General features: G+C 36.8%; 1 protein-coding gene across 6 annotated transcripts in view; it reads right to left on the minus strand.

Moving 5' to 3' along the window:
* Positions 1–341: 341 nt before the first annotated feature.
* Positions 342–19,493, minus strand: part of TIPIN (TIMELESS interacting protein) — a 34,002-nt gene continuing 14,850 nt past the window's right edge. The window contains exons 1-9 of one of the 6 annotated variants that reach the window (XM_081151768.1): positions 12,556–12,641; positions 10,219–10,282; positions 9,256–9,396; positions 9,057–9,135; positions 8,771–8,846; positions 5,956–6,078; positions 5,652–5,715; positions 3,095–3,301; positions 342–916 (exon numbers count right to left, since the gene is read on the minus strand). In XM_081151768.1, the coding sequence (XP_081007894.1) occupies positions 726–916; positions 3,095–3,301; positions 5,652–5,715; positions 5,956–6,078; positions 8,771–8,846; positions 9,057–9,135; positions 9,256–9,396; positions 10,219–10,243 (906 nt within the window). In that variant the 5' untranslated portion in view covers positions 10,244–10,282; positions 12,556–12,641 and the 3' untranslated portion in view covers positions 342–725. Of the gene's footprint in view, positions 917–3,094; positions 3,302–5,651; positions 5,716–5,955; positions 6,079–8,770; positions 8,847–9,056; positions 9,136–9,255; positions 9,397–9,943; positions 10,068–10,218; positions 11,947–12,555; positions 12,644–12,836; positions 13,012–19,493 lie in introns of those variants that run through there. The other 5 variants (XM_081151770.1, XM_081151769.1, XM_081151767.1 and 2 more) reach the window with 5 other exon arrangements.

The raw sequence follows: 19,493 nt of genomic DNA on the forward strand, positions 1-19,493 counted from the left end.
CTAGCACCTATGCAGCCCGGGCAATATATCAACCTTTCATGTGACCCTTTAAATATTAAAGTTACTGCCCGGCCAGGGGTGGCTCAGCAGTTGAGCATCGACCTAGGACCCAGGAGATCGCTATTCGATCCCCAGTCGGGTGTGCAGGAGGCCACCAATCAATGACAACTCTCATCATTGATGTTTCTATCTCTCTCTCCCTTCCTCTCTCTGAAATCGATATATTAAAAAATATTAAAGTTACTCTTCAAAATACATGTAAACACATATAAAAACCTTAAACACATTTTACCAAAAGTGTAAATTGCTGAAATAGCAGTAAGAAACTTATAAAGCCTCTATAGTTTGTAAGATTTTTATTTCTTTTTTAAATGGACATTAATATTCATTATATATTTACATCTTAAAACACCACCTAATTTAGTGAAAACAAGACACTCAATGGCACACTGGCAGAAGCTGCTTATTAACTACCAATCATTATGAAGTCATATCTATACAAAAACACTAAAAAGAATAAATAAGAATTAACTAAAGTTAATAAGAAACAAGTATAATTATAAATAATACCAGATTTTAAGCAGGAATCTGTAAAGGTTTTACTACATAAGGATTTCACTCAAAGTAGGCAAAATACATAGGAATCTCAAACTTGGAGGATACCAAGTTAATTTCCTCTTAGTTGAGGCCTATCCAACTTCAGTAACATTTCTAGATGAAGCATTTTAAAAGGATTGGTCCAGTTGAGTTTTCTCTATTTTTAACTCCTCCTCTTCATTTACAGTATTGGCAGCAGCACCATTATGTGGATTATCTAGAATGTCTTTGTTAAGTCCATCTGATTCCTCCTCGTTTAGATCCTCACCTGTATTAACATCTTCAACTGTCTGTGCCCCGGATGTGTTCATTAACAAGTCTGAAAGGGAAAGCATCATTACACATTACTTAAGCACCTACTCCAATCTTGCCTAACACAACTCTTTACAAGCTTAGATCAAAAGAAATGATATCTATGATCATTTTAGTTCATGTTAATTACAATTACTTTCTTCCCCCCCAAAAAAGCCATTTTTATACATATATAAAGTTCATTAAAAAACACAAGAGGTCTTGGCCCTGGCCAGGTATTTCAGTTGGTTAGAGCTTAGTCCCAATATGCCAAGGTCACGGTTCGATCCCATCAGGGCACATACAAGGAAAAACCAAATAAGTGGAACAACAAATTGATATTTTTTTCTCTCTTTCTCTCTCCCTTTCTCTAAAATCAATAAATAAAATTAAAAAAAAATTTTTTTTTAAATGCAAGAGGTCTTGAAAGACACTGAACTCAAACTCTCAAATCACTGCCAAATGAAACTGTTCTCATTCAAAATCACAACTACTGAACAGAAGTCTTAAAGATTAAATGCTCTTAACAGCTGTATGTCAAAGTGATCTATAGTAAAGGAAATTTTAGATACTTATTTCTACTTGGGCAAATTTTAAAGTCGTGTATTATAAATAAAAGATGAGCCTTAAGATGCTTATTGCCTTGATAATAACAGTAAGGAAGACACTGCTATCAACAATAATTTTATCTTCATGTAATTTTTCACATGGAAATAAAAGAGCCATTTGTAAATTTAAAAATTAAATTCATTTGATTTTCAATAATTTTCACTTGAGAATTTTATTATCTTGGGTAAAACTTGTTTTATAACATGATAATTTTTCACTACTTACTATAATTCTTATTTTCCCATTTCAAAAGGAAAAACTGGATTGGAAATTGAGAATGACATGCCATCTTGCTTCACTCAAACCAATTTGCAATTTTATTTATTTTTTATTGATTTGATTGATTGAGTGATTAAGAGAGAAACATCAACTTGTTGTTCCACTTCTTTATGCATTCACTGGTTAATTCTTGTATGTGTCCTGTCTAGGGATGAAACCCACAACCTTGGCATATTGGGTCAATGCTCTAACCAATTGAGCTACCCAGCCAGGGCTGCCATTATTATTTTTAATTTTCACCTGAGGATATTTTTTCCATCGCTTTTCAGAGACAGTAGGAGAGAGAGAGAGAGAAACATCAATGTGAGAGACACATTGATTGGTTGCCTCCCTCACAAGCCCCGACCAGGACCAGGGATTGAGCCTGCAACCCAGGCATGTGCCCTTGGCCGGAATCCAACCCAGGACCCTGCAGTCCAAGGGCCAACACTCCAACCACTGAGCCAAGCTGGCTAGAGGCTGCGATTATTTTTAAATACAGTTTTAACAAACTTGGCTGTCTAATTTTCAAACTGACAGTCTATTTTAAAAACAGCACATTTTGCCATGGCCATTGTGGCTGGGTGGGGCATCATCCCGTACAACAAAATGTTGCTGCTTCGATTCCCAGTCAGGCACATGCCCAGGTTACAGGCTCAATCCCAGGTAGGAAGCACGTAGGAGGCATCAATGTTCTACTTTCACATCGATGTTTCTCCTTCTCTCTTCCCTTCCTCTCTCTAAAAATCAACAAAAATATTGAAAAAAAAATAAAAACAGCACAATTTAAGATAGCTTTACTCGAGAGAAGGGAATGTAATGTAATCAAACTGATAGCTCACAACAAGTGACACAATGCAATTAAAAAAACATTTTAGGACCACCTATTCACATCATAGCAAATGGCTCTAAAATACTCAATGGGTATAAAAGGCATTTTATATGTTTAAGGAAAGTACCATAATAATTAATGTTCCTAATTATAATTCTAAAGATAAAATTATGTGTTACATGCTTTAAGGAGTCAGAGAAGAGTATGTTTTTGACAGACTCAGAATCAATTTTAAATGATTAAAATAACTTTTAAAGAGGTACTCAACTATTCAGAAAACCATCTTGCACTCACTTATTCTTTGTGGATTGCAAATAGCTAACATGCTAACACTAACACACACACACACACTGTCTCTTTCTCTCAAGTGTACATAAACTTAATATATACTATGTCATTTTTCTATTCCTAGAGGTATTTTATTTTGGGAGGTAGTAGAGAAGTTAAAATTTCTAACATGCCCTTGCTATATTAATGGCAGCACATAAAAACCAACATAAAATTTACCATTTTCTAGGGACTGACTATTACTCAGTAGCTTTGCCTGCCTTCTTTCCAAGGCCAGCTGTTTATTTCTCTGAATTCTTTGTTGTTGCTCTTCAGTTAGGCTCCTACTTGACTCAGAAGCAAACGTCACATTTTCAGATGAGTTTGTCAAAAAGGGATCTAATTCAGCAGCAGTTACATCATGGCCATCATTTTCCCCTACTTCATCTGCAGTAGAAAAGAAAAAGTGAGTACATCTTTAGTATTAAACTAAGTAGAAAAAGAGCTCATGTAGCTATTAATTTAAAACCAGTTTAAAGTGACGAGGTGCAGACCAGAAGAAACAATTTGTGAGGCATGAGGATGTTACAAACACATGCTTGATTCAAACAAGTGAAAGTAATATTTATAAGTCACTTAAAAGGGGCATTTTAAGTCAAACACTAATTTAAAAATATGCATGTCCAGAAGGCTTGGCTCTGGCTGAGCGGCAACTAGGCATGCATATTTTTTAATTAGTGTACAGATTCTGTAGGGCCATGCTGGACATTAGAAGGGTTTTGGCTTTTACACTGAATAAAATAAGAAGCCACTAAAGGGCTTTGAGTGGAGGACTGACATGACTACACATTAGTTAAAAATACAAAAATATAACCCCTGCTTAATTTTTAAGAAAACCAATTGATTACAAAAGGGTAAATGAAAATTTTCTAGTAAATTTCCAACAAAAATCTTTGCATTAGTGAATGGGATTAAAAAATGAATATCAAGATTTATTAAGTACAGTTAATGATGATCTACTTCCATTTGGATTTATGTATCGCAGTAAGGTAAAAACCAAGATTTGAGGGGAAAAACAATCTACAACTACACCATCAAATCACTGATCAAGAAGTACTAGCCCAAGATTTTTTTTTTAATTCGGTAGAATATTTATTCATATTGTTCTGACTTTAAAACTGTATGGTTATGTTTTGGTGACAACAAAAATGTACATTATGATCAGCATAGTAGTAAATGTATTAGAAAAATAAGTAAATAAAATGCTCAAAACATTTTTATTTTTGTGGTGTCTGATCCAAAAGGTTTGGAGACTATTCCCTTAGGATACAAAAAAAAAAAAAAAAAAAGATTCAACAAACAAGCCTCTCTGATACAGACAGACCTTCTCTGTGTACCCTATATTTTAGCATGCCTGTGATTCTGTGGTCTGTATTCATTTACTCCTCTGCATACATGGCTCCCTGTATCCAAAATCACCTGTCTGACTGTTACTGCTTATATTTCAAAGTTCTTATGATGCCTCCTCTGTGAAGCTTTCCCCTCCCCTAGGTGAAAGTAACCACTCGCCCTTGCATCCTACCCTGTGCCCTGTTCATATCTGTAGTTACAGCATATATCAAACCACTGGCAACGTTATATGTCTCACTTGTTCATCAGTCTGTTAGCCTGTGAGACAAGTGGTCTCATCTTATGTATCTTTATCCCTGACCTTTAGCATACAGTACACAGCCCAAAAAGTGCTGCTGAATAAACTAACCCAGTGGTATATGCTGTGGGATCTAGTACTATAATAACTGATTCCTTTCCATATACAAAATCCTATGCCATTGGTAAATACCATATATTACCAAAAAATTAAATCATGGATTATTTAAATCACAATCTTTTATACTTTTAAAAGTGATTTATAAATAACTTGGGGGAATTCTATATGGAGCATGTATTTTCTACCATATCTACCATTTCTACCACTTCCTTAATGGTGTACATGTATATGAACACTATATTTTTACTAACAAGCACTAAACGAAAACAGCCCAGCCAGTGTGGCTCAGCGGTTGAACACTGACCTATGATCTAGGAGCTAGAAGTTGATTCCCTATCAGGGTACATGCCCGGGTTGTGGGTTCCATCCCCAGTAGGGGGTGTGCAGGAGGCAGCCAATCACTGATATTTCTCTCTCTCTCTCTCTCTCCCCCTCCCCCTTTCTCTGAAATCAATAAAAATATATTTAAAAACAAAAACAAAAACAAACATGTATGGAGCCATCGCACAGAAAATCTGATAACTATACAGACCCTGTCGGCAGGAACCATATGTTTTGATGTGTGTGACTGCCTATGGTTGCACTGTACAGCCAACAAATGCAACCAATACCAGGCACAGTCACGTAGGATCTGCACTCTTAAGTGAAATGTAAACTATTTCTTCATCAAATTATTCTAATTTCCCAGAGCCACTTTCTTAATGGTGTACATGTTAATGAACACTACATTTTTACTAACAAGCACTACAAAGGATCTGTGGGTTACCATCAGAGTTCTTAAAAGCTCATGTTCTATGGCTAAATAGATTTTTATATCTCTTAATAGCACTGCAGCCATGTCTTTAAAGAAACAAATGTCATACAAAACATTCTAAATGTACCAAAGCAATTTAACTCATTCTTATTTACTATACTTTAATTATATACTCAAAATAGACTAAGAACCCAGTCCTGTAATACTGTCCACACCAACTAAATCCATTTCTAAAGGAAAAATTGTTATAAAAGTAGATAAACCTATATTCTTACCATTATTGCTAATAAAATCTTCATGTAAAATAGGGAGATCAAGTCGAATTCGTTTTAAACAGGTCTGAAAATAAAGAGATATTTTTATACGTATTTTTACTAATGACATTTGGGGGGAAATGGTAATTTATTCCATTCTGAGTTTCAAAAAAGGTGTCATTTAAATAACTACTGTTCATTTTCCTTCTCTAGCAAGACAGATTTCAAAATGAAGACCCCAGCTTTAACTAACTTAGCTTTAACTAAATCTATCCTTGTACTAGTCAACATTGTGAATGATATTCATAATAATCTAAACACATACCTGAACTTCCTTTTTATTTCCCAAGTATTCAACTCTGTCAATAAAATCTTCAAATTGCAGTTTAGGGAATAGCCTATGCGCCCAGTGCTCCATGTGTCTGATTAGCGTCTTCAAGTCTTCAGCCTGGCACATAAAAATAAAAATGCTAAATAGGAAACCCATTCTCAGAACTGATCTTGTCAGCAGATTTTAAAATTGAATAGCAATGGCAAAGTCACTGGTGTCATTTTACATTTATAAGGTAAAGAAACTCTAAAAAGAAAAGTATCTATTAAGGGCTTAGAGGATGCAGTCTAAAAGAGCACTGGATACAATTTTTTTTAATCAGAGGGAAAAATAAAAGATGGAAGCATAATAAAAGTTAAAAGATAGTCGCATTTTTTCTGGATAGTAAAGTAACACTAAAAAAAGCTTTAATAAAATATGTCAAGATATCTTTTAGGAGTAACTAAACAAAGTGGCAGTACCCTAAATCATATATAGAGAAGAAAGCACTGAGAATTCAGCATTGTGAAAATACATTCAGAAATCCCAAGGGCAAAGTACTGAAGATCAGCAAGAACAGTTTAAACACTCTCAGACCAGAATACCTGTATTTGAAATTTAAATTTAACAATAAATTTTTTAAAAATTAAATGAAATACAAAGTTTAAATAAATTGGACTAATTAATGAGAAAAGTTCCAAATTCCAGGTTTTACCATAAAATATTTTATTCTTAACAGAATTTTAAAATAGAGTAGTTAAAAGCACAGGCTCTGGCTCAGACTACATAAATTCAAATCTCAATTCTACTACTTAACAGCTGTGACTCTGAACAAAATGCTTCTCTGTGCCTATTTCTTCATGTATAAAATGAGAATGATAATATACATACATCGGGTTATTATGAAGATTAAGTAATATAAGTAAAGCACCTGATACAAAGTGAGCACTCAAATGTTGGCAATTATTGTTGTTATTTAATCTTGTTTAAGCCAATGGTTAAGACAATCATCTCTACCAACAACAAAATATGTAATACTGAGAGTGTAATGTCTTATCATTCTCATTCTGATAATAAAGATAGACATTCTTTTAAAAATTCAATCACCTAAGATCATTTTCCAATTGTTGGGCATAGCTGGCCAGCCACCTCACAATGCCATGTTAGACTCAAGGGACACAAGAAGAGAAATATCTAAATACAATGGGAAGTCCCAAGTCATATATAAAGGAAAAAGTAGTGAGGATTCAACATTGTAATAAAATAGTAAGAATTTTCAAGGGCAAAGTACAGAAGACTAAACTCTTTCACAGCCCACCCTCACCCAGTGAAACCCAAAGTATCAACCCTTCATATAAATTTATCTTACTATGAAAATGATGAAGACTTCATAAATTCAAAGCACCAATTCATCATTACTACCTGAAAATTTCAAGGGCAATGAATTAAGTGAGCTGGTATGGCTTTAATATATCCTGATTTATGTTAGTTTTGTGGCAAAACATGACACAGGCTTATAGTCTCTTCCAGTCCACCGAAGCTGAGCAAATGTACAAGTTTTCACCCTCCCAGATTTGAAATGTTGGGATTATTTTTGACTCCTTTTGCCACCTTCCTAAATCCAATCAACTACTAGTACTGTATGTTGATCTCTACTACTTCCCTATCTATCCAAACTATTTTCACCTTGTTCCACTGGTAGTGCACTGGCTTCTGAATTGCTGTCTGCTTCATCTCTTCTCTTTCCACTTATCCTGAATACCGCACCAAGATGGTGCTCACTTTTGTAACATTATTCAAGCTGGGCTATAAAATGGGAAATCTAGGCTCTGCCCTAACTGTTGTCATTGGACACTTAAAACTCTAAAACTCAGTCTCCTTAATTAAATAATGGGAACAACACCTATCCCACAAATTGGGAATTAAAAGAATATATTTGAAAATACTTCATAAACTGCAAAGCTCTATAAAGATATCATCTGCAAAAAAATGTATCTACATGATTCAAAGATAAGAAAAATTTTAAATGTACATTTGTCCAGTGATTCACAATTCTTAAATATCTCCATTTTTCAACAAAACTTAACTGATGCCTATTATGAACCAGGCATGGTGCCATATCTTGGGGACATGTAAGTGATCAATACAGGTAAAGTCCTTGCTCTCATAAAGCTTAAGACCACTCTCTGAAGTAGATAAAGTAAATTTTATTCCTCAAAATTATAAAGTACAAACTCACGCTTACTGACTCAGATATGATTTACTAAAGCCATACTGTGCAAAACCAAGACTAGAAGACATGTTTTCTGATTCTTCTAACAATGCCTTTTCCAAATCATAGTTTCTCAAAAGATATGATGATGAGTGACTGTATCTGTGAAACACTCTAAGAATTCCTAACAGGCCCAGTTTTATAGATACATTCATCCCTACATATGAGTGACTTCTGCATACATGGATACAACCAATTGTGGGATAAAAATATTCAGGCAAAAAAAATGTTATTCTGTTGCTAACATGTGCTAGTAGTTAGACCTATGATGGTTGCTGCGTCTGTAGTGAACATGTACAGACTTCTTTTCTTGTCATTATTTCCTAAACAATGTAATATAACAACTATTTACTTAACATTCACATTGTATTAGGCATTACAAGTAATCTAAAGATAACTTAAAGTAGGTTATGTGCAAATACTATGCCATTTTATATAATGAACTTGAGCATCTGTGGATTTTGGCATCCGCCATGGTCCTGGAACCAATCCCCCATGCATGAGGACAACTGTATCTTAAAAAACAAAGGTCTAAAATAAAAACCAGATATTTCTTACCTCATGACCTTTACCTTTGAATTTTGTCTTATCAAACACATGTCTTAATGCTGGAAGCCCTCTCTCTGAAATTAATCTGTGAAAAGAAATATGTTTTTAATTCCAAGTTTTCTAGAGCTTTCAAGGCCAAAACAAGACCATAAGAAAAGACATTATCTGAACTGAAAAAAATCTTTATAAATATCTTATGTCCAAATCATCCCAATCAAAAGACTGTAACATAAGAAGAAAAAAAAAAAAATGTAAAAAAAAAAAGTGCAAATGTTTAAGGAAATAGTAAATATACCTCTGAGCATCCAGCTTGGGTATATTCCTTTTAACTGTTCTCTTTGGAGGTACAAGAACAGGTGCTCCTCTTCCTGACTCTGGTGAAATATAACAAAATTTATTATTACTTGAATAACTTAAACCTCACTTATAAAATGTATCTTTTATTAGCTGACAGACGGATAACTGAACACATTTTTTTGGAACTCTATACAGACCGTCATCAGGTTCAGCTTCTTCAGCATCTCCTCTCTCTGGAGAAGCTGGAGGTGGGAAAGGAGGAAAAGTTTCATCTTCTACATGCTCATAATCTGGTAGGTCAATCAACCCATTCTCCTGTGGTTCCAGCATCTTTTCCTCTGGGGGAAAAAAAGTAAACATGTTTATTCATCCAAGTAGACTTTCTATTACACAGTTAAGATCCACCTACAGCAAAATTCAAGTGTTTGTCAGTTAAACCATATTTCAAACTCACACATGATGAAAAGAAGTGGGGATGATAATTGTTATGGAAAAAAGAACTGGGCTAAAAATGAGAACCCAAGACAAACATCACATGATCTTGCTTATACGTGGAATCTAAAGAACTTAATAAACGGATGAACAGAATAGATTCAATGACATGGAAGCATAGATGAGACTGACGAATGTCAGAGGGATGGAGGAAGGCAGGTGGGTAGAGGGGGAGAGAGTAAAGAATTTATGTGCATATATGCACAACCCAAGGACATGGACAATGGTGGGGAGAGGGACTGGGGAGAGGGATGGGACGGGGTGGAACGGGTCATTGGGGAGAAAAAGGGACATCTGTAATATTTTAAACAAAAAAAAAAAAAAAGAGAACCCAGTTCTAATGTATACCCTACCACTAAATAACAGTATTAATTTTGAACAAGTCATTTTTACCTCAACTGTTGAGCTTTCTTTATCATAAAATGATTTAGGCTTTTCAGAGGGTTTCAAACTATGGTCCAAATGGGTGTGAAATATGCGGAAGATGGGTACCTCACCTGCCACTTTAAAGGTTTCCCTTGAAGAAACAGAAATAATCCTCAGGTTGATAACTTGAAAGAATACTTTTCAGTACCATCTAACTTGAACTCTCAGCAACAGCTGACACTTTTGATCAGTTCCTTTTTCTGGAAAAGCATTTCCACTGACTTTTGAAACATAGTACTCACCTGGTTTGCCTCCCTTTCTGGACATTCCTCTTGTATCTTCTTTGAAGATTCATATTTCTCTAACCTGGTCAGTAAGTATCCAAGACTCCATCCTAGGCTCTCTTCACTCATTTATGCACATGGCTTTAATAAGCATTTACAGATGACTCATTAATTTATCTCCATCCTAGACATCACATCTGAGCTCCAGATCCCCACTTTTCATTTCACAGCTCTTAAATTTCTCAAAGTTGTCTGGCTGGCATGGCTCAGTGGTTAAACATCAACCTATAACCCAGGAGATCGACGTTCAATTCCCACTCAGGGCACATGCCCCGGTTGCGGGCTCAATCCCCAGTAGGGTGTACAGGTGTGAGAGAGTGACTCTCTCATCACTAATGTTTCTATATCTCTCTCTCCCTCTCCCTTCCCCTCTCTGAAATAAAGATACACACACACACACACACACACACACACCTATATAAATTTCTCAAAGGCACCTAAAACCAAACAAAACCAAACTTCTAATTTTCCCAATTCACTGAATGACATCTATCCAGCTAAGTAAGTCAGAAACCTACAAGTCATCCTTGACACTTCCTTCCCTCTACATATCCTGTCCATTTTACCTCGTAAATATCCCTTGAATCTGTTCTTCTCCCTATCTCCACAACCACTTCCTAACATTTCTACTTGGATTACTCTGTTACTCCTATCCGCTTTTGCCTTTTCTGAAACATTCTCCATATTACAGCTAAGTTGAATCTATGGAGTGTAAAGCTGATCACTTTACCACTTGCCTTAAATTATTTCAATGGCTTCCTTCTGCTCTTAGCATAATGATAAAACTCTAAGGCTCAGCATGGTTTGGCACCCTCCTACTTCAGGTTCACTTCACAACACTCTTCATGCTCTTTTCTTTCAGTTCTTTGAAAGAGCCACTAGACTTTTGCAAAGGACATTTCCTATCTTGAAGGCTCTTCCTTGACTCCTAACCTCTTTCAGATCTCCACTATCACTTCCCCAGAAAAGTCCAGCCCAATTTCCCTAACCTAAATCCTCCTATAATAAGCCTTCACAGTGATTATTTAATTAATGTTCGTCTCCCATACTAGGCTGCAGCTCTAAAAGGGCAAAGACCAAGTAGGTCTCTCTGTGCTTCACCACTGTATTCCCAACGCTGGTACACAGCAGATGCTCAACATATATTTGTTGAATGAAGGAATGAAGAAAAGAATTCCAAAGGTTCCCCCCAAACTGTAAAATTACTGGAGCTAGATGATCTCTAGACTCTCCAATTCCCATGACCATAATACATAAAAACAAAGTAAATACCAACTCTTGATGATGACCCAGTTTCTTCAAATAAGGTTCAAGAACCATAGATTTTCAAAATTGAAAGAAAGGCATAACCTCTCAAGTAGCTTCCTATCTACAAAAAATATATTTAGCCCCCTTCTAGTTAAGCTCTGTAGGAAGAAATGGGGTTCACATCTTTGAGGCCATCAGGGAGCTCTGAGTTTGATGACAGGACACAAACTATATTAAGTGTGGTGAGATGAAATGTAAGGAACTGGCCGAGCAGGGGTGGGGCTGTAAACTGAGAGTGAACAAGTCATCTCTATTCCTCTTCCTTTTTCAATTTAATTGTATATCTTATATCTTTCACTTCTTGATAATGGTTGCATTGTCTCTTTACTGTCTCTGTTTAGACATAGATGAAATTCCCTTAACTTCTTCCTCTAGTCCTCAAACTCCCAGAGGAATTAACGTAACAAAGAAATGTAATGTCCAAACTACAGTTCGTTTCCAGGGCCCTTTAGATGTCCAAGGTCCAACTTTTTCCAAGTTATCAACACAGAAGCCCCGTTAGCAAGGGAGGTTGTACCAGACCGACTCGACATCGCTCTTTGCTAACCATCCCTGGAAACACTGCATTGCCCATCCCATCCATTCCCCAACACCCTCATTCCCGCTCCCGTCTATTCCCTCACTTCAACTTCACTCAACAGTCACCGCACGCCTTTTATGTTCAGAAGCTATTACAGAAGCTGGCCACGTAAAGATGTCTCTGACACACGTTCCCTCCCGCTAAAAGGCTAGATTTAGTGAGGGGCAGACCCGAAACAGAAACAAAAAGTCAACATGCCCGCCTTTGTCCCCACCGGTCTCCTCTCCCCACAGGTCCAGGCCGGTCAGGCCTCGCCTGTTTGGCTCAGCCCAAGGCCACCTCAGTCCTGTACTCCACCCTCCTCACTCCGGCCTTTGCTACTACTCCCCAGCACCCCGGCTCTTCCGCCCGAGACCCTCGGCCGCTTCTCCCCTCAGCGACTTCACTCTCCCGCTGCCCACTCTCACCTCACGCAGACAGCAGAGGCCACAGCGCCCGGCTTGGCGCCGTTCGAAAGCCGCGCTTCTCGCGAGACTCTAAAGCTACCGCGAAAAGAGGCCTCCGCACTTGGCGCCAAATCCGCGCACGGCCCGGAAGTAGCTGCCGGACCCTCCTCCCTCAGGTCACGCCCACACACGTCCGACCCCGCCTTCCTCGGGCCCCGCCCATCCCACCGCTCCCCTCCCCACAGCTTCCTTCCTCCCGCATCCCTCGGAGGGGTTCGGCCTCACATTTGCATAAAGCTCACCTTTGCTATGCTCTCGGCGTTTAGACTGTAGGAACAGGTCTGTTTTTTAGAAAACTGGATCGTGGATGGAGTAGGAAGGACACAGGCAAACAATTTGATGAGAAACTACTCATTCTTCAGAATTAACAGAATATCTTGAACATGGATTTTTATTAATTGCTTATTGAATGATGAGCTGAGATTAAAAAAGGAGTAAAGAGTGTTAGGAGTGTAGACACAAAGAAGAATGTCAAAGGTTTGTGACTCTTAATTTTTAAGTGAGTCCAAATGTAATCATATTTGTTTCCATATACACATGCACACTAGCACACAAAACTGGAGGGAAATAGATATGTAACACTTGTGGGGATGGGACCTGGGCATACGGGACAGGGTGGGATGAGGACTTAACTCTACTTTTTTTTGAACATATAATTGTATTAACTATTCAAAAGACCAAAAAAAGTTATCTGCAGCAAATATAACATCAAGATTTGACAAGCCAGGAACATAAATGTTTGTAACATTATTCTGTTTTTCTGTAGCTTGGAATATTTCATTAAAATTATAAAACAATAAATCAAGGATGTGAAAATATAAAATAAATTATAAGCTCTATCTAAAATTATGTGTGCAAATATGTATATATACCACATTTTCCTTAGTTTTATGGTTTATTTCTATATATGCAAGATAATTATATTAATATTAAGCAATTAACTAAATTAACATTAACTTGAACAGGAACTATGTCATCCTCAAGAGGCAAGAGACATTCTTCTAATTATCCGGATAGTCTATATTCTCTACTGAATGTCTAATAAAGTAGATATAAACACACTTTGAGAAATTAAAAAGTTATATACCACCCTTCTCACCCTACAAAACAAAAAAAGCCCAGAGCAAAAGCTCTGAGAGTTTGAATCTCATTTCTATCATTTAGTACTTGATGACTTTTGACTATGCTTCAGTTTCCTCATTATTAATAATACTACCTACTTTGTAGGGTTATGAGGATTAAATAATAGTATTTAATAAATGTTACCTATTATTATCTATATAATTTTTAGAATGTTTGACCTTTTTAGAAAATGTAAATACCTTGGCAAATAATTGTTTGTGAGCCCATGTGAATATAACTACCACAGTTGTAAGGCATTGACATATTATTGTCAAAGACTAATAATTGTTTCTTTTTTTCATATGTGAGGAATACTAGAATTATATTTTCCTTAGCAATTTCATCAGAGATATAAAAGATAGCTTTCCCATAGTCCATAGCATTAACACTTTTTAAACAATATTTAAAAAAATGGTGTTAATAAAAAATAAACCATTAAAGACCAAAGATTAAGTATGTAGTGTAAAAGTTATTCTGGCAAGCGGGGAACTGAGTCCAGAGATGAGGTTTGAAAGAAGAGAAATGGCACAAATCTTTCAAAGCAAAAAGACAATGAACTTTCTCTAGCCCACATTTCAAAAGCAAATCTATGAATCTTGTTGATTGGCTGGTGCTATTTGAGGTTATCACTTAGGTAAGCGCTGGACTGGCTGGTGGTAGGAGTCTGCTGTGTACTTGAGGACTCCACCTCAAGATTATGGTATCTACTTGCCCCTCCCTGCCTTGTACTGGCAGCTGGAGTCACATCACCCAGTTAGGTCTGCATCAGCATTAGCAATCAAGGTGGCTAGGCGGGGGATTATGAGTTAGGATCTGGTTCAGCTACAAATACCAGAAAAAGTAAACTAAAATAACAAACAAGATAGAAACTTTGTCTTTCGAAAGTCCACAGTTGTTATGGTGCTCCATGGTGTTAGGAATCCAGTCTCCTGTCTTGCTTTACCATGTGAGTATTACATTCTCAAGATCTCCTCATTGTCCATAGCTCCTGGAGCTCCAGCTGCATTCCAGTCAGCAGGAAGGAGGAAAAAGGGAAGGCCCCACATTTTAAGAACATTTCCCAAAAGTCGCATACAACAATTCTGGTTACATCCAGAGTATAATCCTATGACCACACATAGCTGCAAAAGAAGCTAGGAATATAATCTTTATTCTTGATGGTCATGGTCCAATAAAAATTCAGGGTTTCTATTACTGTGGAAGAGGGGTGAAAAGATGTTGAGGGACAACTAACAGACTGCCGCATATAACAACATAGAAAAAAATTAAGCTAATATTAATTTTGCAAACCTACAATTTTAGAGTGTTTCCAAAAGTAAATATTAAGAATGTGAATAGCTAGTACTTTCACAATAATGCACACAAGCAATTCTTAGCACAAGAAAACTGTAATGTCACTGTACATTGTATCATGCCTTTCAGAATCTTTCCCTAGAATATATCTTCAAACTACAATATCGGCTTTACTAAGAACTAAAAGTCTGACCATGATCAAATCACTTTATTGCTCTGTTTTCTCCTTTGTAATACAAGAGGTGTAGATTAGATGACCCCAAAGGTACTGTTTTAATGGGGGATAGTGAAGGATAATAAATCAACAGGCACTTATTAAGTGTTATGTGTTTTAGGTATAAAATAATCTTTGAACGCCCTTTCTATGTTTGAGGATTCCCACCATCTTATGAATTCATCCCAAAGACAGAAGAGAAAAACTCAGCTTCTTAGGTTCCATATAGTTGGGTGTATACTGGGTACCCCGGTTCCACAACTGAATGAGATTTCAGGTCAGAAGAGGGCAAAGTGAAGATGGAGGCACCATTTGCAATCCATTCTGGAAAAAAAAAAAATACAAAAATCCACCACCACCACCAACAACAACAAAAACAGCTTCCAAGGGCAGTGGGGCTAGAGGTACCAGTGTCCAATGTCAGTGGTGAGAGTGGAAGTCCACTTTTCCCCAGTGGGGTTACCAGTAGGATCTCCACTAGAGCGTCACAACAGCACAATTTCGGTATCAGTCCTCATTTTCTGCTTACTCAGAAATTATAGGAGCCATCTGCATCCTTTAATAAATTTCTGTTTAAGCTAGTAATGAGACTAGATTCTGTTATTTGCAATGAACAACACTAACATACACTGACTAGTTATAAATGATAAGACAATATACAATTAAATGCTGATTTGCTTGGAACCCAAAAGTTGATAAGTGTTAGAGGAAAGAAAGATGAACAAGAGCTGGAGTAGTCAGGGAAGACTTCTGGAAAGATCTGGAACTTGAGCAGAACCTGGGAATTAGGTAAGATTTGGATAGATGTAGGAGAAGGTGCCCTAAGATAAGAGAAGTAACAGAAGCATAAAAAATGATTGAGCTTCAATAAGGAGGCTGACCTAATTGACTCAGATTGTGTTGCTGGGAAAAATGAAAAATAATGTTAAGATAGCTACTTCGAACTAAGGGAGATCTCAGCATAGATTCTTTTTTCCCCAGAACCTCTAAAAGGTTTTAAATATCTTTACATATTTGATATCCACAATATATGTAATACTTATGTATGTTATAAAGCACAACAAAATATACACACCTGAGAACATACCATCCAACCTGAGAACTAGCCAGTATTTTACATCTAGCTATGTGCTTATCAGTTCTCCCATTCCTCTGCATCTCCCATCCTACTGAAATCGCTGCTACCCTGAGTTTTGTATTTGTCATTCCTTTTAAAAGTAGTTTTAGTATATATGTATAGGACTAAACAATATAAGCAATATGTTGTTTAACATTACTTGTTTTTGAGCTTTATAAAAATGCTATCAAACTGTATGCAATCTGCTTGGACTTCCTTTTCTCATTCCATATTTTATTCTGTGATTTTTTCATATTGTTTCATATGGCTGTAGTATAGAAATTTGTCACTGCTGTATACTATTTTATTATTGAATATACCACAGTTTATGTAACCATTCTCTTGTTGATAAACATTTGGAATGGTTTGAGTTTTTTTGCAACTGAGAGCAGTGCTGCTATTAAGCATTCTTACATGTATTTTATACGTGAGTGTTATTTATGTACAGGGTGAGGCAAAAGAAGGTTTACAGTTGTTCGTATGGAAAATAATACAATAATTAATAAATAAAATAAGAATAAACTATTTCATGTACTCACAACTGTAAACCTACTTTTACCCTGTCTTGTATCGATTGTTATATATAAAGCAAAGGAGCAAAGGCCTTGAAAAGACGGGGAAATGGGATCCAGATCGCAGGTGGAAGGGATAGCCTTTGATGGGAGGATGCAGCACTTCTCTCCACTCTAATATGAAGGATGAGAAGTTTGACTGTAGGTGTATTATTTGGTTTGTGAAAGGAAGGGATCAGAGAAGATGACGGGGTCATTGCAGGGTTGAAGTTTGCCCAAGTAAGTACAATGGAAAGAAAAAGAAACATTATTTGAAGTATTTGCAGGAACTGATGAACCTTGCAATCTGAACGGGATGAAGTATGACAGGAGGAAACTGAGTGAAGGTGGAGGAGTGAATGAATCTGAGCTTGGATAGGTCTAAGGCTTGTTTCCAGGAGAGCACTTGAGCAAGTAAGCCCATTGTAGTCAAAAGATAGACAGTTAAACTTGTGATACTGGAGGTTGCACCATTTCAGAATCACACAAAGGCCCAAGATAAATACAACTGACTGAACACTTTCACTGACTGTGGAAGTTAAAGGCCCTCCCAAGATTTTGTAAATACTCAGTGAGACCTAGGTCTCCAGGTTCATCTGGGCCTCTGAGCTTCTGAATTTTTCATGTTATTTATGTCTAGGACCACTTTAATTTAGGCCCTTTCTTCAGTTTCAAAAATAAAAGTCACTTATTTAGTAGATGTAGGCACTTTGTGAGGTTCCTGGAGAGAGGGTTACATCATATCTGGCAAAGCCTTCATCTTCAAGCTACCTTCCCCACTCTTCTCTCTTTTTCCCATCTCCTCTGTTACAGAGACCACTTTTCTGTCTTTGTAAGCTTGGAGCAATTGACACCCTCAGGATAGGAGGAGGAGGCAGCGTATGTGGGTGCTCACCAACATTGAGCACTTATTACAATGCAGTATTCTTCCTCACAAGAACATTTCTCTCCCTTGGAGGACTTTAGTGTTATCCATTAAGGTAGTAAAATGTACTTTACCTCCACCCAAATAGAATTTAATGGAAACAAAGGGTGATAAGAAAGTACAGTCTTGCACTTCACAATGACGTTTCACTCAACAATATATGGATGGTGATTCCATAAGACTATAATGAAGCTGAAATATTCCTATTACCTAGTGATGTCCTAAAGTTGTAGCCCCAATAGGACCTGGAGTGTGGCTATGAGGATGATTATAAGTTGGCTTTGTGAATTCTACCTGATTTTCTCATGGGAGTCACCCTCTCTCCTTTCTTTCCTCCCTCCTCCCCTCCTCCTGTCTCTCCCCCAAAGTGCTCAGGTGCAAATGGAGAGGAGCCAGGAACTGTTGGTCCAAAGACACACATTTTCCACACCCACCCCCAACCCCCGGGGCCTTGGACACCTTTTTTGGGAACTTGATAGTCTTAGCACAAGACATCACTCATGTGCTTTGGTGATGCTGGTATAACTGAACCTAACTGTACCACCAGCCATCTAAAAGTACTGTACTTACCATTGTATTATAGTTGCCTACAGTACTCAATACAGTAACATGCTGTCCAGGTTGGTAGCCTAGGAGCAATAGGCTATGCTATATAGCCTATGTGTATAGTAGGCTAATATCATCTAGGTTTGTGTAAGTACATTTTATGATGTTCACACAAGGAGGTAATCACCTAATGACATATTTCTCAGAAAGTATTCTTGTCAGTAAGCAGCGCATGACTGTATTTCCAAGGTAAGGTGGAGTTAGAAGCAAGCACTCAACCATCTAACAGATTGAAACAGGCACTATTTGATTTTCATGTCTCACATTTTCTAATTATTTCTTCTGTGTTCCCAACAGAAAGGAATTTTGCAATTCTGAAAAATACTTTAAAAAAGAAAAACATATTAGGAACTTTTTGGCTCTCATAATTTAAAAATGTTTATGTTCAAATGTTTCCTAAGAGCATTCTCACCAGGTGAGGGAGCTGGGGAGTGGTTCTTTAAGCTTTTCATGACCAAAGAGCATGTTTTAAAGATTTAAAGTTTAAGAGATGTTATTCAAAATATGGAAGAAAATTTCTCTAATGGCATTCAAATGGCAAAAGTTTGTAAACTATAACATAAAAAACATGAACTACAAAAGACAAGATCAATAAATTGGACTTCACCAAAATTAAAAATTGTTCTTCAAAGGAAATTAAAAGACAAGTTACAAGTAGGAAGAATTTAGTTGCAAATCATATATTTGATAAAGGACTTGAACTCTTACAACTCAATAACAAGACAGACAACCCAATTCAAAATGGGCAAAAGATTTAAACATTCACTTCACCAAAGAAGATATATGGATGTCAAATAAGCACATAAAAAGATGCTTGATATCATTAGTAAGGAAGGAAATGCAAATTAAAACCACAATGAGATACCACTATACCTCCACTAGAATGGCTAAAATTTAAAAGACTGATCAGACCAGATATTGGCAAAGATGACAACTGGAACTGTCCTAACCTGCTGATGGAAATGAAAAATAGCTTAAATAGTTTGGAAGTTTCTTTAAAAGTTAAACAATCACCTACCATATGACTAAGCCACTTTACTTGTAGGTATCTACCCAAGAGAAATGAAGACA

This window comes from Miniopterus schreibersii, assembly GCF_964146895.1.
Source record: "Miniopterus schreibersii genome assembly, chromosome: 1".
Classification (NCBI taxonomy): Eukaryota; Metazoa; Chordata; class Mammalia; order Chiroptera; family Miniopteridae; genus Miniopterus; species Miniopterus schreibersii.